General features: G+C 39.5%; 1 protein-coding gene across 2 annotated transcripts in view; it reads left to right on the top strand.

Moving 5' to 3' along the window:
* Positions 1-26,308, top strand: part of sgms2b (sphingomyelin synthase 2b) — a 36,480-nt gene extending 10,172 nt beyond the window's left edge. The window contains exons 1-6 of one of the 2 annotated variants that reach the window (XM_067447134.1): positions 3,572-3,728; positions 9,826-10,332; positions 15,546-15,663; positions 17,814-17,967; positions 24,078-24,250; positions 25,703-26,308. In XM_067447134.1, the coding sequence (XP_067303235.1) occupies positions 9,836-10,332; positions 15,546-15,663; positions 17,814-17,967; positions 24,078-24,250; positions 25,703-25,888 (1,128 nt within the window). In that variant the 5' untranslated portion in view covers positions 3,572-3,728; positions 9,826-9,835 and the 3' untranslated portion in view covers positions 25,889-26,308. Of the gene's footprint in view, positions 1-3,571; positions 3,729-9,825; positions 10,333-15,545; positions 15,664-17,813; positions 17,968-24,077; positions 24,251-25,702 lie in introns of those variants that run through there. The other variant, XM_067447133.1, reaches the window with a different exon arrangement.
* Positions 26,309-26,766: the final 458 nt, after the last annotated feature.

Here is a 26,766-nt window from a genome sequence, read left to right as displayed (position 1 = left end):
TGCTCTACGGGCTAGCAAAGAGGAGAAAGCAAGGACTTTACACAATGATGCTGATAGCCATGACTCCTCTGGGGCAACCCCAAATAATGCCACCATAGGGTCTGCCTCTAATCTGTACTGGAGAACCGAAGAAAAGGTATGAAATATCGATCGCCAGTAGTCCTCTAATTTGGGTCATGTCCAGAACATGTGAATTAATGATCCCTCAGCACTATGACATCTATTGCACAAGAGACTAGTACCAGGGAAGATTTGAGCTAATTTAACTTTGGAAATATGTGCTCTGTGCACTACTTTAAACTGTATAAGCGAGTGCCGAGCACACATTGACACATCTTCCCTTTTTAAGAATGACTTCAGTGCCGTTCTTTGTTCTTTTCTCAGAGAAAAGCTTAACTCCAAGTCTTCCAGAGTCGCTGTCAGAGCTGATTCGAAAGACCGCCGTTCGCCAGTTTCTGTGTTTACTAGAAGCACGCAAACGCAACTCGGCCGTTGTCATTCTGGTCCCGCCCACTGACTCTATACACGATGTGATTGGCCCGGCAAGAGTTAGGCGAATACAGCTCAGAAGGGTATTGAGAGTTGCTAGACGACACTCGTGGCAGATTAGATTTGCTAGATTTGCGTCTAGATTTCTAGGCTAGGGAGATACTTCAGTTCTAAACTAGAAGGATCCTACCGTAAACGCTCCATTTTTAAAAAAATAGCACACAAAATGAAAGAACGGGGACACAGAAGAACGTGGCTTAACAGAAGACAAGGCCAAAATAACCAATTTTGCTCTTTCTTTTCGTTCTTCTCCTCTTCAGCACCTGCTCATTATTGTTATGGCTTCCATTACACAAACATTTTTAAATAAAAGCAAAAATGCTTACTTCCTCTATAACCTCCCGAACTTTAGTGCAACAGCGTGCTGCGTCTGATGTCATTGATATTGTCCTTTTGCGCATGCGGGTTAGTTTGAAACCTCAAACAGTTCACACTGGAATCAGATATAGGCCACATTTTAAGGGTGCTTTCACACCGCCTCATTTAGTTCGGTTGAATCGTACTAGAGTTCGTTTCCCTCTTTGGTGCGGTTCGTTTGGTCAGGTCTGAAAGCAGCATTCGCACTCGGGTGCGCACCAAAAGCGGACCAAACAAGCGTACCGAGACCTCCTTGAAGAGCTGGTCTCGGTATGCTTTCAAACGAACTCTGGAGCGTTTGTGGTGAGAACGTGATCCGACCTCGAACAGAACCAACTGCATAAGTACTGATCATTTTTGGACTAAACCAGCTGCCGTAGTTAGCTGCGCTGACATTATGTGCATGATATTATTACCTGATAGATCGTTGGAAATATTTTCGGAAGATGAGCATGTCAAGAATAATTAATGCACGCCTCCTCTTGAAGTGACGAGCGATGCGCAGTCGCCGTCTGCAGTACATTAGAGCACTGTTTTCACGTCGCATCTGCGCTTCATTATAGAAATGTATTGTTTGCATACTGTGGTAAACACACACCGTGTAGTAGATTATGGCCAGGGACAAAACCAGCCCGCAGTCGTCTCTCTATAGTGTTATTATAGTTTGCTGGCTTTGCCTCTTCTGTTGGAATTTTCCCACACGTAAATTCTGACCAATCGAAAAGCAGTTTAGGAAATACGCCATGGCCAATGAGTGATGTGGATGTTGTCATGTGCCTGCGTTTTGTTTCGTTTCAACTGGTTCGGACCAAAGCAATCAGTGTGGTGTGAAAAGGAACCAAAAAAGCTGAAAAATGCAACAACGTATAATTGTTTGCCCTTGGTTCGGACCAAATGAACCGAACTAGAGATGTGAAAGCAACCTAAAAGGTGATGTGAACAGCCAAACAAAAAATCGGATCTGAGCAAAAAATCTGATTTGGGCATTAAAACTTGCAGTGTGAACGGGGCCATTGATTCGTCGCTCCGTTGAGCATGTCTTGTGTGTTAATGGGGAACATACTCTGAGTTGTCTGAACTTACTCCCGGTCTCGTTATTGGAACCAGCATACATTGAGTAACCAAGGTTTGGGTTAATCAACCGAGAGAGTTCAAAGTATATGTTTGTAAGTTGACCTTGCTTTCTGAGGAACACATGGCCCCAGGATGCACTACGGGAAGAAGGCGAGCCGGCGGAGGCAGTGTGATGCTTTGGCCAATGTTCTGCTGGGAAACCTTGGGTCCTCCATCCATGTGGATGTTACTTTGACACGCTCCACCTACCTAAGCATTGCTGAGACCATGTTCAGCCTTTGATGGAAACGGTATTCTGGTGGCTGTGGCTCTTCCAGCAGGATAATGCTCCTGACACAAAGCACAAATGCTTCAGGAATGGTTTGAGGAGCTCAACAACCAGTTTGAGGCGTCGACTCGGCCTCCAGATTCCCCAGATCTCAATCCAATCGAGCATCTGTGGGATGAGCTGAACAAACAAGTCCGAACCATGGAGGCCCTGCCTCACAACTTACAGGACTTAAAGGATCTGGTTATAACATCTTGGTGCCAGATACCACAGCACACCTTCAGGGGAGCGGTCAAAGCTGTTTTGACAGCAACAAAATATTAGTCATAATGTTTTGTGTGTGTGTGTGTGTGTGTGTGTGTGTGTGTAGTTTGGAAACATTACTATTTTTAAAGTTTTTGAAAGAATGATCAATGTTGGAAAAAGTTGTGTTGCTTTATTTATTTTTTATAACCTGTGGTGCTTTTTTAGGATTCTTTGAATAAAAAGTTTTTAAAAAGAACAGCATTTATTCAAAAGAGAAATATTTTGTAACAATATACAGTACCGTTCAAAAGTTTGGGATCAGTATTCTTTTTATTTTTTTAAGAAATTAGTACTTTTATTCAGTAAGGATGTGTTAAATTGATTAAAAAAAGTGATAATAAAGATTTATACAGCTAGAAAACATTTCTATTTTGAATAAATTAAACTATGGTAGCTTTTGTCTGGGATGCGCCGTCACAGGAAAGGCTAAGGACATAATTAAATACATAGATTTTACTAGTGTCAGTGTTAACAGAAACTAAACATTTCTTTACTTTAAATAAATAAATGTTAACTGACATAAAATATAAAGGTTCCGTTTCATTAACCTGATGTACCGAACTACAACTGCAATAAAAATTAATAAAAAGTATAGACTTTAAAAAAATTACAAAACAAAAATGACGCAATTATAACTAAAACTAATTTTAACTAAAATTAAGGCAGAATTAAATTTGAAATATTAACAAAAATGTATGTTACATTGTGTATAACATAATTATATAGTTATATATAATGTATCACTATTTCTGCATACACTGGGTACAGCAAGTATTCAGACCCCCTTAAATTTTTCACAGTTTTGTTATATACATTTTTTTTCTCAGTAATGCACACACAGCAACCCATATTGACAGAAAAACACAGAATTGTTGACGTTTTGACAGATTTAAAAGAAAAAGAAAACTGAAATCACATGAACAGTCAGGGAGTTGTTGTAAAGCCACTCCTCCGTTATTTTAGCTGTCTGCTTAGGGTCATTGTCTCGTTGGAAGGTGAACCGTTGGCCCAGTCTGAGGTCTTGAGCACTCTGGAGAAGGTTTTTGTCCAGGATATCCCTGTACTTGGCCGCATTCATCTTTCCCTCGATTGCAACCAGTCGTCCTGTCCCTGCAGCTCAAATACACCCCCACAGCATGATGCTGCCACCACCATGCTTCACTGTATTAGACAGGTAATGAGCAGTGCCTGGTTTTCTCCACACATACCACTTAGAATAAAAACCAAAAAGTTCTATCTTGGTCTCATCAGACCAGAAAATTTCTCACCAACTTGGAGTCCTTCAGGTTAGGGCTGAGCGATTAATCAAAATCGTAATAAAATCGCGATTTGAGCATGCGTGATTTCGAATTCATTAGCACGATTTTTCCACACTCCTGGCTCCAACCTCCAGTATGCTATCCGAAGCAATCAGAATACAGCGCGCCTAAATTGAGCGCGAGAACGGAACAGACCGGGCATAACATATCAACATATGAAATAAAAAATATATATTATAGGCTAATATTTAAACAAAGCCTAATTAAATAGGCTGCGTTTTCTTTATCTCATGGATTCCAACGCATTCTGATGGACATTGTCCTTTATGGCAGCCTTACTCACAATACAATAGACATAATTATAAATCATAAACTGTCTACTTTTGTGTGCACTCACAAAGGCCGTTGATTCAGAGAGCGTCTTATTTTGCATGCTCTAACTCCAAACGCTGTCTTCATTTCAATAATTTTTGTTTCTAAATTCAGTTCAAATTTCTAACAAACGAAATTCAATGCCAAAATGACGAAAAGAAAAAACCCTTGAGTTACCACCATGCAAATTCAAACATTTTGTTCTTTTAATTTTAATTAATGCATGGATAACAAACATGCCTATCCTTCCATTAATGAATGAATGAATGAGGCATTTTCAGCGGTCGTTTTTACCTCTTGTTCACCACTACGTCCCACTGATCCGAGGGCGCGCGTGCGTGTTTCCTGTGGTGTGCAAGAGGTAAAAACGATATAAATACTGTTGGTTTTCTCACATAAACTGCTCGTTTCGTGTCTTAGGCCATCAGTGTGTACTTCCGATGGGGGATTGTTTAATTTGGACTTCTCTGTGTATGCTCTTTGAGGCGGTGACCATAGACCATAGAGGGTTCTGGTCGTCCTAAACATCTTCCATTCAAGGATAATGGAGGCCACTGTGCTCTTAGGAACCTTAAGTGCAGCAGCATTTTTTTGTAAGCTTGGCCTAATCTGTGCGTTGCCACAATTGTCTCTGAGCTCTTTAGGCCAGGGGTCTCAAACTCAAATTACCTGGGGGCGGCTGGAGGTACACTCTGGATCAGGCTGGGCCGCATCAAGTTTAAAAAAAGAAAAGAAACAAAAGCACAACTGATCCAATCTTTATTATTAACAGTTCTTCAGCATGAATGGTTCATATAGGCTTCTCTTGCCTACTCGTGTTTTTTTTAACCCCTTAACTGTCACCCCCCTTTTTGAGAATAGTCATGAAAATGCACTATCCAAACTTAAAGGGCTGTAATTCATAAATGCTTTGGAATATAGACTTAAGTTTGGTCTTGATTTAAAGATGACAATCAGCAGATTATTGCTGAAGTGAAAGCATTTCAAATATAAAATAATAGAAAAGTTATGGAAGTTTACATTTATTGAAAATGAGAAATACAGTACTAAATATTTATATTTTATATAAAATAAATATTTTACAAAAAATGTTTTACTCTAAAATTACTATGAAATCAAAGCCATATTTCTAATCAAATTGTGTTCCAAATTAGAAGTTGATATCACAAATTGAAGTCCCCATGAGATTTTGTTTAGGCGCTATACCAAAAATAGCCACCGGGTATCATTCAATTTCCATTGATTGTTTATTTGATGTATTTTCCTGCAAATTTCTGTCCAAATATCACTTCCATCATAAAACAGTCACCAGATATGGAACACTGAGACTCAGACCTTTCAAATGATATGCTTTTTGTCAAGATAAGAAATTATTTTCATTATAAAGTAGTTAAAGGTTACAACTGCTGTTATGATGTAGATTTTTCTTTTTTGAGGGGCACTCTCGTCATAAATTACTATTTTACTGTCATCATGTAATTCTTATCCTAAAACAATGGACACATATCTCTTCAGGAGTGTTAGACCTTTCCAACAATATATAGTTTGTCATGATTACATTAGGATTTAATAGTAATATAGTGAAGTAAATGTAGAAAGCCCGTATACGGGCAGGTGACAGTAACTGCCAATATTTTAAAGATTTTTGGATCTGGTTATCCTTCGTCCTTTGCACCTATCTATTACCAGCAGGTGTGTGATGCTAATTGTGTACTAATAAATATGGCCAATAGAAATTAAATCATTATGTAATACTGAAATAATAAATGTTTTTATTTAAAATAATAGACTAATTTCACAGCCAGGCTATAAACAGGTCAAACAGAACAATCAACGATTCTAGGTCGAATTCTAGTTAGGAAATTATCTATTTGGGACTATTTGCAAACGATATTTGCATAAATTGTCGTCAAATATATTATTAGTCCCGAGATTCTTCGCATGAGTGAATAAATGCGTACATCCGCTCCCTATATTTGAGTTCCTCAGTCTTCAGTCTAATGGTAGACTTTTAGTAAATCGTCTCAAATGTTTAGAGTTCTAATCCGCTCATAGTTCTCTTCATTAAAATTAGGGATGGGACGAAATATCGTTTGACAAAATATCGCGATACAAAACGTGACGAAATGCATCGAGGTCGAAAAAAAATGAATCGCGAAATAAAGATAGATGGCACTGCTGCATGATTTGCGTAGTATATAAATAATTTAGTGTTATATATATATATATATATATATATATATATATATATATATATATATATATATATATATATATATATATATATATATATATATATATATATATATATATATATATATATATATATATATATATATATATATATATATGTGTGTGTGTGTGTGTATGGGGCAGACATAAAACGCAGCGCGCATTTTCTGTTTGATCTGAGGCATAACCTTAGCCCGTAGTTGGAAAAAGTGAGAGCAGTCAGACAAAGGAAAGAAAATGGTTGACATTAGCATTAATATTCTAAACCAAAAATGCAGTTATTGCCTACATAAACTACCATATTTTCTGTTTAAATTTTATTAAACTCCAGAAAGAAAAAGTTCACTGAGCACATTCTCTGCAGTCTGAGCGCGATGCACTGCAGCTCACTCTCGGTCATGTCTGAGGTAAATCATTAACACCATCACCCCGCTTACAGAACACGTGTTTTATTGAACTAAATACATTACAATCGGCTAAAACGAATGCACAGGTTACTTTCCTGAACAAGCGCGCTCCCGAGTCGTCCGTGTTCTTCACACTGTCCACGTGAATCGCGGACCAGTTCGGCGCGCACAAGCTAAATACCGGCAGTTCAATAGGGAATGCGGATCTCTTAAAGGGGCCGCACTATATTCCTACTCGTGTAATATGGACCTCCTCCAGGCATGGTGTGGTTCTGGTTTGCTCACTGGTACACATTAACAATTTTTCATACGAACTTTGCCCTGTTCTGAATTAAACTGCCAGTGTAAAAACTCCCTTTATATTGTTAAAATGAGAGAAATCACTACTTACTCATTATTTTTAAGTTTAGGCTTAAGAGACATGAACAATTTATTAGATAAACATATCTATGACCTTTGATATGTCTAGTCTTCATGCTGTATTGATTATTATTGAATAAGTATGGTTTCACTAATAATAAATGTACATTTGCATAAAGCATGCATATTTGTCCATACCTATGTTGATTAGAGTATTAAAAACTTAATTTAAACTTAATTTAAGATACATTTACAATTGCTAAAAAGGTGTGATTTGCGCTTAATCGCGAGTTAACTCATGACAATCATGCAGTTAATCGCGATTCAATATTTTAATCGATTGACATCCCTACAGTGCCCTCCACAATTATTGGCACCCCTGTTTAAGATATGGTCGCGGACTTCTAAAAATTCTCCTTTTTTTTTAAACAACAAAGAACCAAAATGCAAAAAAAAGAAAAATCCTACCTTTCATTTAAGTACATTACTTAGGTGGTAAAAAAAAAAAAAAAAATCACAGATTTGGAAAGAAAAAACTAAATTTTGATATCGTATCGTGACGTATCGTATCGTAACCCTGGCATATCGAGGTGCATCGTATCGTGAGTTTAAGTGTATCGTCCCATCCCTAATTAAAATGTTCATCAATGATTGTTTTTTTTAAAGGTCCCGTTCTTCGCGTGTTTTCGAAGCTTTATGTTTACAGTGTGCAATATAAAGAGTTCATGTTTCGCGTGTAAAAAAACCACAGTATTCTTCACACAATTGACTTATCTGTACAGCGCTGTTTCCTCTGTCCTAAAAACGGCCTGATGATTTCCTTGTTCTATAAAGTCCCTCCTTCAGAAACACGTAACGAGTTCTGATTGGGCCAGCGCTTCCCGTGTTGTGATTGGACAGCAGCTTAGCGCACTTTGCCCGGAAAAGTCCCGCCTCTTACCATAACGGAGAGATGCAAGTGCTGAATCCGCGCTCTTCTCCACGTGGGAGAGCAACGAGACCACGCCCCCTATTTTGCGTGTTCTTGTGGGCGGAGGGTTCGTCAACAAACGGTTCTAGTGACGTCATCACAGCAGGAAGTGCAGCGGTGTAGTCCAAACCGGCCGCTCGCTGTAGGCTTTGAAAGGGAATTTCTGTTAAATAAAATATCTCGCTTGGCATTGAACTTTGAGCTTTATAATATTACAGATATTATTTATGCTCTAACAGCAACATTACACACTAACTAAAGTTTGAAAGATGGAATCGCAAAGAACAGGACCTTTAAGAGCATGGAAACGTTGAATTGTGTTTGCATTTGTGTGTGTGCATTTTAGTTTTGTGATTTCACCGAAAAGAATAGTCTCTCTCCACAACATTACGCGATAGATTGATGTGCGTTGGGCTGTCTGGGCTGTTCATTTAGCCTAGAAATCTGGACGCACTCTAGCGGCAGCAAATTTAATCTGCCCACAAGTGTCGTCTAGGAACTCTCAATACCCTTCTGAGCTGTATTCCTCACAATCTGGACGGGCCAATCACGTCGTGTATAGAGTCGGTGGGCCATAATGACGACGGCCGAGTTGCGTTTGCGTGCTTCTAGTAAACACAGAAACTGGCGAACGGCGTTCTTTCGAATCAGCTCTGACCGCGACTCTGGAAGACTTGGAGTTAAGCTTTTCTCTGAGAAAAGAACAAAGAGCGGCACTGAAGTCATTCTTAAAAAGGGAAGATGTGTTCGGAGTTTAGCCGACCGGATACGGCGAATGTTTAATCTGTCAACAAGCTCTGCTTCACCTTCGTTGCTCTGGTTGGTTGTAGCGCTATCCTATCGCATGCAGAGGGAGTTTGAAAGACAACCGTTTATCCGCCCCTCGGATTGAGCTGTCAATGGTGAGTTTCCAGACCAAACATCTTGATGTGGGTCTGGCTTGTCAGGCTACTGTTCATTTGGACTGTCTGATCAGCCTCTGTTCATGTCAATCACGCGGTGTCAACCAATTATACTGCATGAGAGGGCCGACGCAATGACTCCGCCAAAAATGGTTTTCAGAGCAATGCGCGGGCCACACTAAACTTTGATGTCAAGTAGTGGGCCACAAAATATCATCCTGCGAGTTTGAGACTCCTGCTTCAGGCAGTTCCTTTGACCTCATGATTCTCATTTGCTCTGACATGCACTGTGAGCTGTAAGGTCTTATATAGACAGGTGTGTGGCTTTCCTAATCAAGTCCAATCAGTATAATCAAACACAGCTGAACTCAAATGAAGGTGTAGAGCCATCTCAAGGATGATCAGAAGAAATGGACAGCGCCTGAGTTAAATATGAGTGTTACAGCAAAGGGTCTGTGTGATATTGCAAAAATGTCAACAATTCTGTGTTTTTCTGTCAATATGGGGTGCTGTGTGTACATTAATGATAAAAAAAAGAACTTTAAATGATTTTAGCAAATGGCTGCAATACAACAGATTAAATTTTTTTTAAAGGGGTCTGAATACTTTCCATACCCAGAAATAGTTAGTTGTGCTCCCCAGTGTTTCTAAATGCCCTCCTACATTTTCAATTTAGGAGCACGGATGCACCTTGGGGGGAAAAAGTAAGCATCAAGCCCTGTATTATATTTGATATTAAATGGTATTCCTCTCTGTTTGTGTGTTTTAGTGTATGAGCGATGGCAGCGTCTCAACTCCTGGACGAACAAGATGACCGAGACAGCGGCGACTCCCATGTGATGGTGTTGGTAGAGGATAGGACACGCCCCCAAACCGGAAGGACACGCCCCTCTCCGGACACGCCCAGTAGCGGTCAAGTGTCCGACAAGCCAAACAACAGCAAGCCAACTCGTTTGGCGCGGGGTTTCCGTAAAGCCTTGCGGAAAAACCAGGATTACGTCCGCATCACTATCCCACATTCCAGCGTCTCTCGGCTGCCGTCGGAATGGTGGAAGACGGGAATCGCCTTCGTCTGGGCTGGTTTTAACCTCATTCTTACAACCGTCATGATCACCGTCATCCACGAGAGAGTCCCGGATAAATCCGTCAGCCCGCCGTTACCGGACAAGTTCTTCGATTACGTGCCTCGTGCCAAGTGGGCGTTTTCCGTCACCGAGGTCAACGGAATGATCCTGGTGGCGCTGTGGTTCATACAATGGCTCTTCCTCAAGCACAGGTCAGCATTTTGTTTTGGAATAAAACAAAAATTATGTGGCTTAGTGTGATTTATCAAATCGCAAAGGCTGTAATTCCGTATAAAAAATAGGGGATAGGGAACTATTCAGTCTATTTCAGGGGTCTTCAACTAAAAAATTTTGGGGTCCAGTAAACGAACCCTCATCACCGGTGGTGGTCTGGACAATATTAGCCTGACAAGCCTGACCCACATCAAGATGTTTGGTCTGGAAACTCACCATTGACAGCTCAATCTGAGGGGCGGATAAACGGTTGTCTTTCAAACTCCCTCTGCACGCGATAGGATAGCGCTACAACCAACCAGAGCAACGAAGGTGAAGCAGAGCTCGCTGACAGATTAAACATTCGCCGTATCCGGTCGGCTAAACTCCAAACACATCTTCCCTTTTTAAGAATGACTTCAGTGCCGCTCTTTGTTCTTTTCTCAGAGAAAAGCTTAACTCCAAGTCTTCCAGAGTCGCGGTCAAAGCTGATTCGAAAGACCGCCGTTCGCCAGTTTCTGTGTTTACTAGAAGCACGCAAACGCAACTCGGCCGTCGTCATTATGGCCCCGCCCGCCGACTCTATACACGATGTAATTGGCCACAGTTACACAGTTGGGAGTTAGGCGAATACAGCTCCGAAGGGTATTGAGAGTTGCTAGATGACACTCGCGGCAGATTAGATTTGCTGCCGCTAGGGTGCGTCTAGATTAGGACAATATACCTTCAAAACATGAATTGTTTTTTTTTTGCCAGACTAAAGAAATTAGTGTAGAATAGGGCTGCACGATTAATCGAAATCGAACCGCAATCGCGATTTGGCTTGTGTGCGATTATGAAAGCTCAAAGGCTGCGATTTTAATTAAATAAATAAATGCCCAGTGTGTTAGCGAAGAGCAGCTCTGTGATAAACGCTGCTCCATAACGTGCGTTTGAAATAGCAACACGAGTCAAACATCTTCACAAACTAGTGAAGCGTTCATAAACCTGTTCAACAAAAGACAACGTTTAATAACATGTTTTACCCCTATGGTTTTACCTCACTTCATATCGTCAGTCGAGTGTGTGTGAGCTGATGTGGCTTCTCATCACAGAGTGAGGCAGACGATGCGTTATTTTATAGCATTCTATGTCAATCAGCACTGCATTATAATATATATTATTATTATGAAAATACCCTTGACGGCTTGAAGAACTCAAATACACCATATTTTGCTGCAGTCGTGTTTATTGTCGTCATGTTTAATCAAAGCATCTCTATCTTCTGTTTACACAGCGTTAGCTTCACATCATGGATTTCCTGAAAACTAACGCCAATTAATTCTCTGAGGCAAATGTGGCGTTTTCATTCGAGGGCGCCCTCTGGCTTTTTAGTATGAATTAAAAACTTTTGGGTAATCAATAATAAGAATATAATACTTAATAAATTTTTTAACTTAAAAATAAACTTAAATTTAGGGCTGTACTAGAATAATCGAATATTCGTTCGGTGAGGTGGCATTCGATTTTCAGTTTTGAGATTCGAATATTCTTTTTTTTTTTTTTCTTCAACGCTCGACTTCCGTCACGGACTCTCTCACTCATGCTTGAAATAATAATAATAAATTAAAAAAAAACACCGCAACATGCTTTCAATAAAAGCATCACGCATTTTAAAGATTTAAATTAACAAAAAGTCCGAATAAGACAAAATAAATCCCTTATATAGAATAAAACTAATTGTAATAGATATTACATTTTGTCATTTTAAAAACAATTCATTTATTCTTATTCAACTGTTTATAAGCATGCTACCGTGTTTTTTATTTATTACAGTTCGTTGAAATCACTGTGTGTTAATAATTTAATTTCTGTTTTGGGATTCATTTGTTTTAAAGAAAGGTTCGTTATTAATACCTTATTAAAGTTCTTGCTCTCAACAGACTTTGTGTTTTGTATCACTTGTGCACTGTCCGTTTTCGGAGCATAAACCTGCCCGTGTAATGCGTACCGGAAACTGTTCTATTTAAAAGATTATTAAATGTTTATTAATATTTAAAGAATGTGTGCCACCTGATCATATTGCACCAAATGCAACACTGCACTCCACCGGATCTGCCGCAACACATTTACGATGCCGAAGAGTGAAACGTGAAGTCGTGAAAGATGATACAAATGCAAACCGACACTATTATTATATATTTAGCCCCACCCACCGAAGCTTCGAATATTCGATATTGATTGCCACCTAAGCTTCGAAGCTCAAAAAATGGCATACGAAACAGCCCTACTTAAATTATAAATGTATTGGACAATCCATGTTTTTCTTCAATGTACAGGAGTTTTTCCTCCACAGTGGATGCACAAGAGGTTCATATTTCATATTAAAGACAGACTTTAAGAATAACTTCTTAGACTTAGACCTTTCTAATGTTTTTTAGTCATAGGCTGTCTGCATATTAGGTAACCCAGCAGTTTTGTTTTTTTTGTTTTTGTAAAATAAGTTTTCTGTAAAATATTACAAAAATAATAATTAGTATTCGTATTATATTGTTATATTTATTCTGATGTACTCTTTTTTTTTTTTTTGTAATGATAAAAAATGTATTGTAGTGGTAATATTTCTTATTTTTTAAAATATTTTTAGCAGTAATAATAATCATAATTATTATTATTAGTCACATTAATATAAAAACACAATGTTATATACACACACTTTTCATTTGTAAAAAAATATAATAACAATAATCGCATTTTAAATCGCAATCGCAATTTTACCCAGAATAATCGCAATTATTTATATATTTTCCCCAAATCGTGCAGGCCTAGTGTAGATTAAAAAATGTCTTTATTGAACAAAATATAATATGGTCTCATACAGATAAACATGTATTTTCATATTGTTAAAGCAATAGGTAATCCTTTAATAAATGTGTCTCATTTTGAGGTTGTTCTGTTTAAGTTGCTTTGGTACAAAATATCTAAATTCAACCAGGAGCCATGTCTGACAAAAATATGATGAATAAAAAAATACCTTCATCTCTATATCTGCACTGAAAATACATTCATTTCAACATTACTAGCAAGTAAAGTGCTTTTTCTGCTGAACTGAGATAAACAGTAAGGCCGGAGATACACTGCAAGCGTGGTGTGAGCGTGGCGGTTCTGTTGCGTGTCAGCCGCGGGGCAGCTGCGTGGCATTTTATTTAAATATAAATATATTGCCTATTGATACAGCAAAGACAACGTTGGCAGTAGCCTATGGACCATACATATCTATGGTATTGATGGCAAAATAGGCTACAGAATATTTCGTTCTGTATTGACAGGTTTAATATTTCAAAATCGATAATTGTTGTTTTTTATTATTACAATTAGGCCTATATCTGCATTGATGTTAACCTACAGACTTTCAACCATGAAAATGTCATTTATTAATTTGTGTCAAAATGGCATATAAACATCTTTTCCTATGCTATTTTGCCTAGAAACGCTTCGAACACGCTCGCGTGTCGCGTGAAAAATAGGCGTCTCTTCTATTTGAAGCATGCATGCGTTTTCCAGGCAGTATGCAAGCTCTAACCGGTTAACATGGGAGTCGAAATAAAAACGGACATGCCACGCATCCAAGACGCTCACTGCACGCACGCAGTGTTTCCCCGGCCTAACAATCAATGAACCCCCCCCGTTAAAAAAACCAAACAAAACAGAAATCTCATAACATAATTTTATGTTCATTCACATGTATAGTCTCTAACTAATTAACTAACTGTATATAATATTCAACACTGCTCTCTCTGTGCTTCAAATTTCACTGGTAAAAAATCCTTAGCAATATCATCCAGAAACACAAACAGGCTGAAATAAAGTGCCACCAGTGTTGGAAAAATTTAAAAGTGCAAGAAACATTTTATATATTTATTTCACCTGTTCCTTTAAATCCAGAAAACGGTAAATAACCTCAAATAACATTTCAAAAGGCTGAGCTGAGTTGACCTTAATGACGCAACGGAAGCATAAAAATTCCTGATTCCAAAAAACCAAAAAGAACAATTAACGCATACATTGTCTGAGCTTCAGTGGGAGAAATTGGCTCATTTATTTTCTGCGCCCTTACCTCAGACTGCTGAGAATAAGTGTCTTGAAAATGTGTTTGGCTGAATCAGAAATCGCCCCTAATCCTAAATAGGGCATTATTTGAAGGGACAGCCATTTGTAGTGGTGTCTGAAACCACAGTGGACATGTTTGAGCCGATGTACACTCGATGGCTGTCCGACTTCACGGACTTGTTTTCTTTCACTCCTTCAAGTGAGCTGTAATGGTGGACTAACATGGGGTTTAGGGAGCGATGTCGGATTCAGCCTCTGTTTTCACGCCGTTTTCTGCTCACTGCATGCGTGACTGCGCGTCTGAACGTAGCAACAGTGAGCATAGTATTGTAGCCTAACTGTCATCGCAACCGTGGAAACATAGGAAAAACCGTTCTACTGAGCTGCCTGATATAAATGTGATTATTTATTTATTTTTTAAATCGCGTTTGGCATTTATATATTTCATTACGTCAAAAGGCTTTGCGGTCCGGATGGATGCGTCTTGCGGTCCGAATCCGGACCGGAGTCCGCAAGTTGGCGACCCCTGCCCTACATAGTACTCCAAAACACTGCCATCCAATCACTGCCTTGACTTATAATTTAAAGGAAGTGTGTGTAAGATTGTGGCCAAAACTGGTACTGCAATCACTTTCAGATGACTGTAGAGCGGTGTATCCCCCTCCCCCTGACTCCAGGTTGCCAGATTGGCTGCAGGAACATTTGTGAGTGACTGTATGTGTGTGAGTGACGGTGTGTGTGTGTGAGTGTGTGACGGTATGTGTGTGAGGGGGATAACTAGAGCAGATCTGGCAACCCGGATGCCCAAACACTAGTGAGTTTGTGATTGGTTGATAGGTGGAGGGCGGAGCTTCAGGCCTCAACACAAACATGTCGTCATCAACATCAGTTGAGCTGCAACAACAGCTTTATAATGACAATATCCTGCCGGACTCCTGCTGTCAGTGATAGAAGTGTTTGACATTAACATGATTTCTGAATGTCTAGAGACATATCAGGGCCATTTTATGATTCACTGAAATACATTTCTTACATACAGTTCCTTTAATTTACCGTATTCTATGCAATTGCAAACAAACTCAACTCAGTCTCATGATTCCTCCTTGTCCTGTTGTGTTGACAGAGCCATTGTGGGCCGAAGGTTTTTCTTCCTGCAGGGATTGTTGTATCTGTACCGTATGGTGACCATGTACATCACAACTCTTCCGGTTCCCAGCATGCACATGGACTGCGCCCCAAAGGTGAGTGCTGCTCAACCAACAGAATACAGAATCTCTGGATCAAAACACAGGGAAAAAAAAGGAAGAAACAAGGGATAAAAAAGCATTGATAGTTAGGGATAAGAGCAGATGACCTTATTTGTGCATTAAATGGTTTGTGTAATGTCTGGTGAGCTTAAAAGTCATGTCTGATATACACTCTATTGCCAAAAGTTTTGGGACGTCTGCCTGTACATGCTCATGAACTTTAATGCCATCCCATTGTTAATCCGTAGGGTTTAATCTGGAGTCGGCCCACCCTCTCTAACAGCTTCAGCTCTTCTGGGAAGGCTTTCCTCAAGGTTTAGGAGTGTGTTTATGGGGATTTCTGCCCATTCTTCTGGAAGCTCATTTGTGAGGTCAGGCACTGATGTTGGACGAGAAGGCCTGGCTCTCAGTCTCCGCTCTAATTCATCCCAAAGCTGTTCTATCGGGTTGAGCTCAGGACTCTGTGCAGGCCAGTCAAGTTCCTCCACACCAAACTCCTCATCCATGTCTTTATGGACCGACGCTTTGTGCACTGGAGCGCAGTCATGCTGGGACAGGAAGGGGCCGTCCCCAAACTGTTCCCACAAAGTTAAGCATGAAATTGTCCAAAATGTCTTGGTGAAGCATTAAGAGTTCCTTTCAGTGGAACTAAGGGGCCAAGCCCAACCCCTGAAAAACAACCCCACACCATAACCCCCCCTCCACCAAACTTTACATTTGGCACAATGCAGTCAGGCAAGTCCCGTTCTCCTGGCGACCACCAAACCCAGACTCGTCCATGAGACTCTCCACCTCTACCTGTCTTACTGCTCTAGAGTCCAGTGGCGGCTGCTTTACTCCACTGCATTCCATGCTTTGCACTGCTCTTGGTGATGTAAGGCTTAGATTAGGGATGTTAACCGGTGACCGTTTGACCGATGGTTGACTGTATCTATGCTAACCGATCAAAGTTCTCGGTTAAAAAAAAGAAGTGATCTCTAAATTAGGCTATTACAGACAGTGGACTAAATGCTACTACAGTTTGCCATCTCATTCCAAAAAAATTTCATAACTCTCTTGTTTGTTCTTAATAAATCAATAAAAACATTTGGCGCGAGGTCACAGCGTTTGGGTTTGCGTGCTCACAAGGTTTGCAAAAAGTAAACACTGGAGGTTAGAGCCAGGGCAGACGACAGTATGAAGCGTCGTTCCGCATAAGATGGCCTTACATTTGGAAATATATTACATCTACATTTCAGCGGTAACGCATAAGGTGTTGATCATCATCTTTATTATTGTTAGCTCTAACTCGAACTAAAGCGGCGTCTCTTCGGAGCTGTTATTTTTCTTAAATGAGCTGCGGCAATGTTTCAAATGAGCTTCTAACGCTAGACAAATGCCTTTTTCAACGCCATAACCTTGTACCCAAACCATTTCTAAACTAATTTTTTTTTATCGATTACAAACAAGCTCCTCGGAGCTGCATTTGCGGGACTCATTCGCGCTGTAGGGAATTTTAAAAAAGTGACGTGAGTCGGTGGTCGGTCAAGAAATTTTTTTTTTTCTTGAAAGGTTTATTTTTTGCCATCCCATGGATCAGCTGCTCGGCCATGGAAACCCATTCCACGAAGCTCTCTACACTGTTCTTGAGCTCATCTGAAGGACACAGAGGTCTGGAAGTCTGGAGCTGTTGGCTCTGCAGAAAGTTGGTGACTTCTGCACACTGTGACCCTCAGCATGCGCTGACCCCGCTCTGGGAATTCACTTCGTGGCTGAGTTTCTGTTGTTCCCAATCGCTTCCACTTGTTATAATCCCACTAACAGTTGAGCGTGGAATATTTAGTAGTGAGGAAATGTCAGGAATGGACTTATTGCACAGGTGGCAACCTATCACGGCACCACGCTTGAGTTCACTGAGCTCCTGAGAGCGACCCATTCTTTCACTAATGTGTGTAGAAGCGTCTGCAGGCCTAGTGCGTGATTTATACACCTGTGGACATGAAGGGATTGAACACCTGAACTCAATGATTTGGAGGGGCGGCCCAATACTTTTGGCAATATAGTTTTTGTTCATTGTTTGCTTTGCATGTAATGGTGAAGTGTAACGTGCAATTGTGGGAAGCTTTGATGCTCTTACCTTATGTTTGGTTTGTTTCTCTCTTTAGCTCTACAGTGATTCTCACGGCAAGTTCATGCGAGTTTTGCAGCTGGTCTCCGGAGGAGGATTGTCCATCACAGGCTCGCATCTCATGTGTGGAGACTTTCTGTATAGCGGCCACACGGTCATGCTGACGCTCACTTTCCTCTTCATCCAGGAATGTGAGTATGAGGAAACGTTTTTTTTCCCTGTTTTTTTTTTTTTAAGCACAATTAATAGTAAATGCAGCCTCTTGAAGTGAAGTTAATGACAACTGTTCTCTTGTCATTCGAAAGTGGTGTCTTGTCTGCTTTAGTTGTGATCTGGTCTCAGTCCACTTTATGTTCATGCTGTTGCTTTTACACATACAATAAAATGAATAACAACATCCCAGCTAATGGGGAACATTTCCATAGTTTTCTGTAATGTTTTTTGAGGTTGCTTAAATTAGGACAAAATAATGCATATGGAACATTCTTATAACTTTATTAAGATATGATTCATGTTTCTGTTCTCGTCTTTATGATGTAAATATTTTTTTGGGATGTTTAGCCACAATTTGTCACAAATATATTTTGATTTGTTTTTGATGAATGTTCTCATAATTTTAAAAGAAAAATAGACTTGAGGGTTAGGAGTAAATAATATACATATATAAAATTTAATTTTTTTGCTGATGTGCCAGTTATAGTAAATGTTCGTTATATTTCTGTTGCATTTGTGGGTTAATAAAAATGTAGCATGTGTAAAATAGGCATATAATATCGTAACATAAGCCCCTTTCACACTGCACGACCCGGAGCATTGCCGGGTCGCCTTCTTTGTAAAAGCAACCACGTCCCGGGATTGATTACCGAATTGAACCCGGGTCGGAGACCTAGTAACATTGCGGGGTTCGACCCGGGACGAGCGCTGTGTGAACAAAAGCCAAAACTAATGCCGCAACGTGTACGTAGTTATCGTGCGACTGCTAGAGCTTGTTTTTTTCAATAACACAACCCTGCAGTGCCAGAAGAGCTCGTCGGTGTTTTAAACGCAGAGTGTTCGTATACAAAATAAAATTAAACAAGCAGAAATGTGTGCAAACTGGACACAAGTCGAGACCACGGAGCTCCTTACTATCCGTGTTGAAGCTGAGATCGCTCGCCGTTATACGTCACATCAGGATGTCACGTGTCAACTCGACCCGGGACCGTTACGGGTTGTGTGTGAAAGCGCACATATTACGGCATTTCGCTGGCAGTGTGAACGGACCAAATCTAGCGACCCGGGAACAAATGCCGGGTCACGTTATTCATGTATTTGCCAGAATCGCAGTGTGAAAGAGGCTATACAGGCCCAAATGTTTGATTTCAGAGCCTCTACTTGAATGGTGCTGTGTGCTAGTTCTTTCTAATCTTAATATATAATCATAATAATAATACGGTAACACTTTATTTTCATAGTCCACTTTACACATTCTACTTACTATAAGTAAGTAACTTTGCATCTACATGTCAACTAACTGTCAAAATATTTGTAGACCGTCTCAATAATATTTACTCAAATTTATTTTGATGGTCCCTTATTCTACTAACCCGAACCCTAACCATAACCTACCAGTCTACTAATATTCTAATATGAATTAGTTGGCATGTAGTTGCAAAATTACTTCTAGTTAGTAGAATGTTTAAAGTGGAGTATCGAAATAGGGTGTAACCAATAATAATAATTTGTTACATTTATATACAGTCTTGTTCAAAATAATAGCAGTACAATGTGACTAACCAGAATAATCAAGGTTTTTAGTATATTTTTTATTGCTACGTGGCAAACAAGTTACCAGTAGGTTCAGTAGATTGTCAGAAAACAAATGAGACCCAGCATTCATGATATGCACGCTCTTAAGGCTGTGCAATTGGGCAATTAGTTGAAAGGGGTGTGTTCAAAAAAAATAGCAGTGTGGCATTCAATCACTGAGGTCATCAATTTTGTGAAGAAACAGGTGTGAATCAGGTGGCCCCTATTTAAGGATGAAGCCAACACTTGTTGAACATGCATTTGAAAGCTGAGGAAAATGGGTCGTTCAAGACATTGTTCAGAAGAACAGCGTACTTTGATTAAAAAGTTGATTAGAGAGGGGAAAACCTATAAAGAGTTGCAAAAAATGATAGGTTGTTCAGCTAAAATGATCTCCAATGCCTTAAAATGGAGAGCAAAACCAGAGAGACGTGGAAGAAAACGGAAGACAACCATCAAAATGGATAGAAGAATAACCAGAATGGCAAAGGCTCAGCCAATGATCACCTCCAGGATGATCAAAGACAGTCTGGAGTTACCTGTAAGTACTGTGACAGTTAGAAGACGTCTGTGTGAAGCTAATCTATTTTCAAGAATCCCCCGCAAAGTCCCTCTGTTAAAAAAAAGGCATGTGCAGAAGAGGTTACAATTTGCCAAAGAACACATCAACTGGCCTAAAGAGAAATGGAGGAACATTTTGTGGACTGATGAGAGTAAAATTGTTCTTTTTGGGTCCAAGGGCCACAGGCAGTTTGTGAGACGACCCCCAAACTCTGAATTCAAGCCACAGTACACAGTGAAGACAGTGAAGCATGGAGGTGCAAGCATCATGATATGGGCATGTTTCTCCTACTATGGTGTTGGGCCTATTTATCGCATACCAGGGATCATGGATCAGTTTGCATATGTTAAAATACTTGAAGAGGTCATGTTGCCCTATGCTGAAGAGGACATGCCCTTGAAACGGTTGTTTCAACAAGACAATGACCCAAAACACACTAGTAAACGGGCAAAGTCTTGGTTCCAAACCAACAAAATTAATGTTATGGAGTGGCCAGCCCAATCTCCAGACCTTAATCCAATTGAGAACTTGTGGGGTGATATCAAAAATGCTGTTTCTGAAGCAAAACCAAGAAATGTGAATGAATTGTGGAATGTTGTTAAAGAATCATGGAGTGGAATAACAGCTGAGAGGTGCCACAAGTTGGTTGACTCCATGCCACACAGATGTCAAGCAGTTTTAAAAAACTGTGGTCATACAACTAAATATTAGTTTAGTGATTCACAGGATTGCTAAATCCCAGAAAAAAAAATGTTTGTACAAAATAGTTTTGAGTTTGTACAGTCAAAGGTAGACACTGCTATTTTTTTGAACACACCCCTTTCAACTAATTGCCCAATTGCACAGCCTTAAGAGCGTGCATATCATGAATGCTGGGTCTCATTTGTTTTCTGACAATCTACTGAACCTACTGGTAACTTGTTTGCCACGTAGCAATAAAAAATATACTAAAAACCTTGATTATTCTGGTTAGTCACATTGTACTGCTATTATTTTGAACAAGACTGTAACACTTTTCTGGGTACTCAAAGCATTTCGCATATAGAATGGGGAATTTCCTCAACCACCACCAATGTGCAGCATCACCTGATTAAGTGACGGCAGCAAAAGTAAAGTTAGGAGGGGCTGCTTCATTTAGGACTGTTGCACTACAGTTTTCTTCTAGCCACGTTTAGAAGCAAAAAATCTAGTTTGTTTGTGTTTAAGTCGTTGACTAGAAATTATTTGTTCTTAAGTGAACAGATGTTTAAAAGTGCTAACTTAACACTTAATTTTATTCCCCACATTAGTCTTAGTTTGACAGGCAGCAGATTATATTGGTTTTCTAAATGGCCTGACAAGGCCTTAGATTTTTTCACGTAACACAACAGGGATGGAGAAAGAGGCGGGCACACTGGTGTTAGCTTATGACCCAGGACCAGTAGTGAAGAAGTGAAGACAAAGAGGATTGCAATTAAAGGGGTACTTCAGCGCTGGGAAGATGAATCTGTATTTAAACTGGGTCATCAATGTAGTAGAAATGTGAAATTATTTTTGAATTTGGTGCCTTCTAGACTGAGAAAAGACAGAAAATGTATTTTTGTCTCATGGGGATGAACGACTACAATTCCCAGAATGCTTCGCTGCCCTGTGAGGCCATTCCCAAAGCCACCGTTACTGGATTACTGTGACTGAGTTGGAGAAGACACTACAATTAAAAACTGAACGTGTGTGTTCAATATAATGAGTGAGTCGCCGCGCGAGTCTCACAGCACTGAGCACTGACTGCAGGAGTCAGATAAATGAGCTGATGAGCTCATGATGAGAGCTGAGGTAATCACGACTACATTCGCGGCATACATTCACAACGTGAGTTCAGTCTGCCGCGTTTCAGTTCATGCCTTTGCAAGCTTAACTTTCATAGAAATTAATTTGAGAAGTTAAAAGACTTCCATTGCTCACCATAGCTCCGTTTAAATGAGTGCCTGTAGCTGAGCTGAGCTGTGAGTGTGATCTCCATCCCTCATGCGCGGGTTCAAAACATGCGGAAATGGCTCCCTCTGCCGGCTGTAGTCTTTAGCCTTTGGTTAAACATTCCTCCTATGATGCAAATATTGTCAATTTGCATCATAGGAGGAATTTTTCCAGAAATAAAATGCATAAATCTCTTGTCTCAGGGGGATATGAGGGGGATAAGCACAATCATTTGATTATACTCCAGGGTTTCTACTGATACAAAGCCATATGCTAATCGCTGAAGTAACCCTTTAATTAAAAGAAAAATGTACTTAAGAATAGTTTGTAGTTTCAAAAGCAGAAGCCAGCTTCAAGTCTCACAAAGAGTTCGTAGGCCGCGCTCCCTCTCTCACAGTCTCGTTGCCTCGCCCTATCGTACATACAATTGTCCCAACAGTTATACCGTTTTCAAGGTCTTATCCACGTCATTACTGCAATGTGGATGGTTCTGATTGGCTCAGAGACAATGCACAGTCATGGTAAATTTCCACTCGAGTCAGTTAATCTGATGCACGTTTCCATAGAGGTGTCACTTGTTGACGCTCTCCCCCGGAATTCAGCCCGTAGTGACCTTCTAGGTCTGGAGCAGGCGCCAGCTTGCCCAGAACAACAAGTCCACCCATCTCTTAGGGTGCCTATTGTACACCATTCTCAACACTGATCTATAACATAGAATATTGCGCACATACACAGATACACAGTCTCTCCACGGTTGGAGCTGATTAAGCTCCAGTTCTAACCAAAACATATTGATAAAGTGCTTTCTTTCAGAGAGAGAGAGAGAGAGAGAGAGACACGATATTCAAATATTCCTATCTAATATGATTTATGGCCTGTAAGGTTGCTAGAATAATAATTATACACTGTTTAATAATAGGCCAGAGGAGAACTGGCCCCCCGACTGAGTCTGGTCTCTCTAAGGTTTATTTTTCTCCATCATGCCCTGATGGACTTTCGGTTCCTTTGGTCGCGCTTGGCTTGCTCAGTTGGGGACACTAAAATTATGATCCAAGTTATGCAACTAAATATATAAATAAAAATGTATTAATTAGGTCATATTTAATTTTATAAACTATCCAAATCAAACTAGCCAAATCAAATTTTGTTGCAATATTGTCCTGTTTAACACTGAAGCTGCTTTGAAACAATCGTCATTGTAAAAGCGCTATATAAATAAAGTTGATTAATTGATTCACAATAGTACAGGCAATATGCATCTCGACTCTTCAGTGTTTCAGTACAAGGAAATATAAAAGGAATAATATATAATAAATTAAACGAAAGACACTTAAAGCTCCACTGTGTGATATTTTCCCCCATCTAGCGGTGTAAAGGTATATGACCAGTGAATATTAGTTTCTGTTCCTCTCAATTCTGATTTCGTTTTAACTCCTACGGTGGCTGATTTAGTCCAAGATTAACATGGCAGTCCCCCTCTTCACATTCGACAAGGTGCCATCGAGTGTTAAAACGCGAAAGGCGAAGCTTGAATTTACGGGTATGTCCCTCTTTGGCTACTGTACTTTCAAAATGGAGGGGCAACATGGCGACCGGCATTCGAACCCCTCACCCGGCATATTATAAACTTACGAGAATACTTTATTACTTGAAAGAAGTAAATATACATTAATGAGCACATATATTTTTGAAAGAACTAAGTGTTCTTAGCTAAGAATAAGCTAAAAAAGTTACACAGTGTAACTTTAAGAAAACAAAGCAAAATCATAACTGGAAAGAATCATTATAATAATATAGGAAGATAAATATTGATTAAGGTTTTGATTATGAAGTTAATTAGGATATATATGCTATATACAGGTATATTGACGAGGCAGTGGATTTCAGAATTGCTCTTTCAAGCCAATCAGGAGAGTGGGATGATTTAGGAGGCCATGATGGACAGGGACCAATGAGTAAAATTTCTTGTGTGGTTACATTTGTTGTTTTGTGTCGTAGACTCGCCCCGCTCGTGGCTCTGGCGTTGCTTTCACGTGGTCTGCTGGTTGTTAAGTGCAGTGGGCGTGGTCTGTATCCTGATAGCTCATGAGCATTACAGCGTGGATGTAGTGGTGGCATATTTCATCACTTCCCGCCTCTTCTACTGGTACCACACCATGGCCAACAACCAGGTAAAAGCTCACAAAAACGATATAAAAACGAATTTGAGCTTGGAAACTTGCATAGAAATCTAAGATTTGTTAAGTTGCAGCTGAATGAAGTTGACAACATATATATACATACACATATATATACATATATACATGCATGCATGCATGCATACATACATACATATACACACACACATATTAAAACGATTAGTGAAGGATCATGTGACTCTGAAGACTGGAGTAATGATGATAAATTCAGCTTTGATCACAGGAATAAATATTTTGCAGTATATTCATATTGAAAACTATTCACTTTTCACACTCTTCAATGTATTTTTGTGCAGATAATAGCAGATTAGAAACTTCTATCAAAAACACCTTTTTTTATTAAACTTTTTAATGCTAGTATAGATAATTGGTCAAAAGCTACTAAAACAAAAGTGGTAACACTTTACAATAAGGTTGTATTAGTTAACATTAGTTGATGCATTAGTTAACATTAATGAACAACACCTCTGTTCAGCAATAATTCATCTTTTTACGTTAGTTAATACAGCTGTTCATGTTAGTTCACAGTGCATTAACTAATGTTAACAAGATTATAATAATGCATTAGTAAATGTTGGAAATAACATTAAAGGGTTAGTTCACCCCAAAATGTAAACTGTCATTAGTCCCTCATGTGGTTGGACACCCGTCAGACCTTCGCTCATCTTCACACACAGATGAAGATATTAGTGTTGAAATCCGATGGCTCAGAAAGGCCTTCATTGACACCAATGTCATTTCCTCTCTCAAGACCCATAAAGGCACTAAAGACGTCGCTACAAAGCCCATCTCACTACAGCGGCTCTACAATCATTTATGAAGAGGCAAGAATAGTTTCTTGTTAGATGTGCAAAAAAACCTAAATAACGACTTATAGTGATGGGCCGATTTCAAAACAAAGATTCGAACCGTAGTGAATCGATTCATGATTCGGATCGCCAAAGTCACGCGATTTTAGCAGTTTGACAAGCGATCCGAATCATTAATCGATTCACTGATTCATAACCCTTTGAAACTTTGTTTTGAAATCGGCCCATCACTATATAAATCATTATTTAGTTTTTGTGCGCACACAACTATTCTCGATCCGGCTTTGTAACGACGTCTTTAGTGCCTTAATGGGTCTTGAGAGAGGAAATGACATTGGTGTCAATGAAGGCCTTTCTGAGCCATCGGATTTCAACACTAATATCTTCATCTGTGTCTGAAGATGAACGGAGGTCTGACGGGTGTCCAATGACATGAGGAATTAATGACAGAATTTACATTTTTGGGTGAACTAACCCTTTAAACAAAGATAAATAAGTGCAGTTCATTATTAGTTTGTTAACTAATGAACCTTATTGTAAAGTGTTACAAAAAAAGCAAACTGGACCAAAATAACCACCATGTTTTGGATTCTCTCCTGATTTTTTTTTTTTTTAGGCTTTGAGAGGATCTCCTCACAACTACCTGAACCGAACATGGTGGTACCTGGTGTTTAACTTCCTGGAGAAGAATGTTAAGACCACAGTTCCCTGCACGTTCTCATGGCCCGTATCGCTTCCGTCCACGAGCGTCAAGAACCCGTGCAAAAGCTACTCAAAAGTGCAGAGCACACGAGATGAATGATGGGCTAAAGTGTCAGACTGTGCATTTGTTGGCTAACAATGTCACAGTAGAAACGTGTAAATGCGAGTGTGTGCCACAGAACAATGTGTGATTTTTTTTAGATCCTGATTACTTGAAGTGCAGCACCTCAGACCTGTCTGACAGCTTTACATGCTTTGGATGGAAGAAAATGTGTGGTTCCTGGTGGAGTTTATATCTGTGTAAATGTGCCGTTCTTCGTCCGAAGGGAACCGAGCGTTCAGTGTTTGTTCCTGATAGTGTTTTTTCCCCACATCATACTCAGACATAATTTAGATTTTAATGATGTTTCACAATGAAGGATTGAAAAGTAGTTGTATAGTTTTTAATTTATGTGCATTGCCTTGTGAAAGAAATGTTTTATTTGTTTTATGCAAAATAAATACTATTTTCTTAAGGTTCCCACGGACTAATTGGTGGTTTCAACTTTCAAAAAATCACTTCATTTGGTTTCTAGGAGAAAAATGGGCAGTAACTTTATAAACGCATCAGATTATTTGGTTTTTCTATTAAACCAGAGGCCTGTTTGCATGAATCCATCTGAACAAACTGAGTTATGGACAGTAACTAAGCTCATTTACTCAAGTACTGTACTTAAGGACACTTTTTGAGTATCTGTACTTTACTTGAGTATTATTTTTTCTTTAAACTCATGACTTTAGCTTCACTACATCTGAAAGACAAATATCATACGTTTTACTCCACTACATTTCTATCAAGGTCCTCGAAGTCGAAAGTCGTTTCTGTCGCAGCTCTGAAAGTCAGCGGATGATTTTTTTCTTCTTTAAAAGGTGTTTGGGTTTTTGCAGAAAGCCTTTCAGGAATCACTCTTGTAGAGTCTCGTGAAGTTCAATGATTTC

Source organism: Pseudorasbora parva, chromosome 6, assembly GCF_024679245.1.
Source record: "Pseudorasbora parva isolate DD20220531a chromosome 6, ASM2467924v1, whole genome shotgun sequence".
NCBI lineage: Eukaryota > Metazoa > Chordata > Actinopteri > Cypriniformes > Gobionidae > Pseudorasbora > Pseudorasbora parva.
This window is presented reverse-complemented; position numbering and strand designations above follow the sequence as displayed.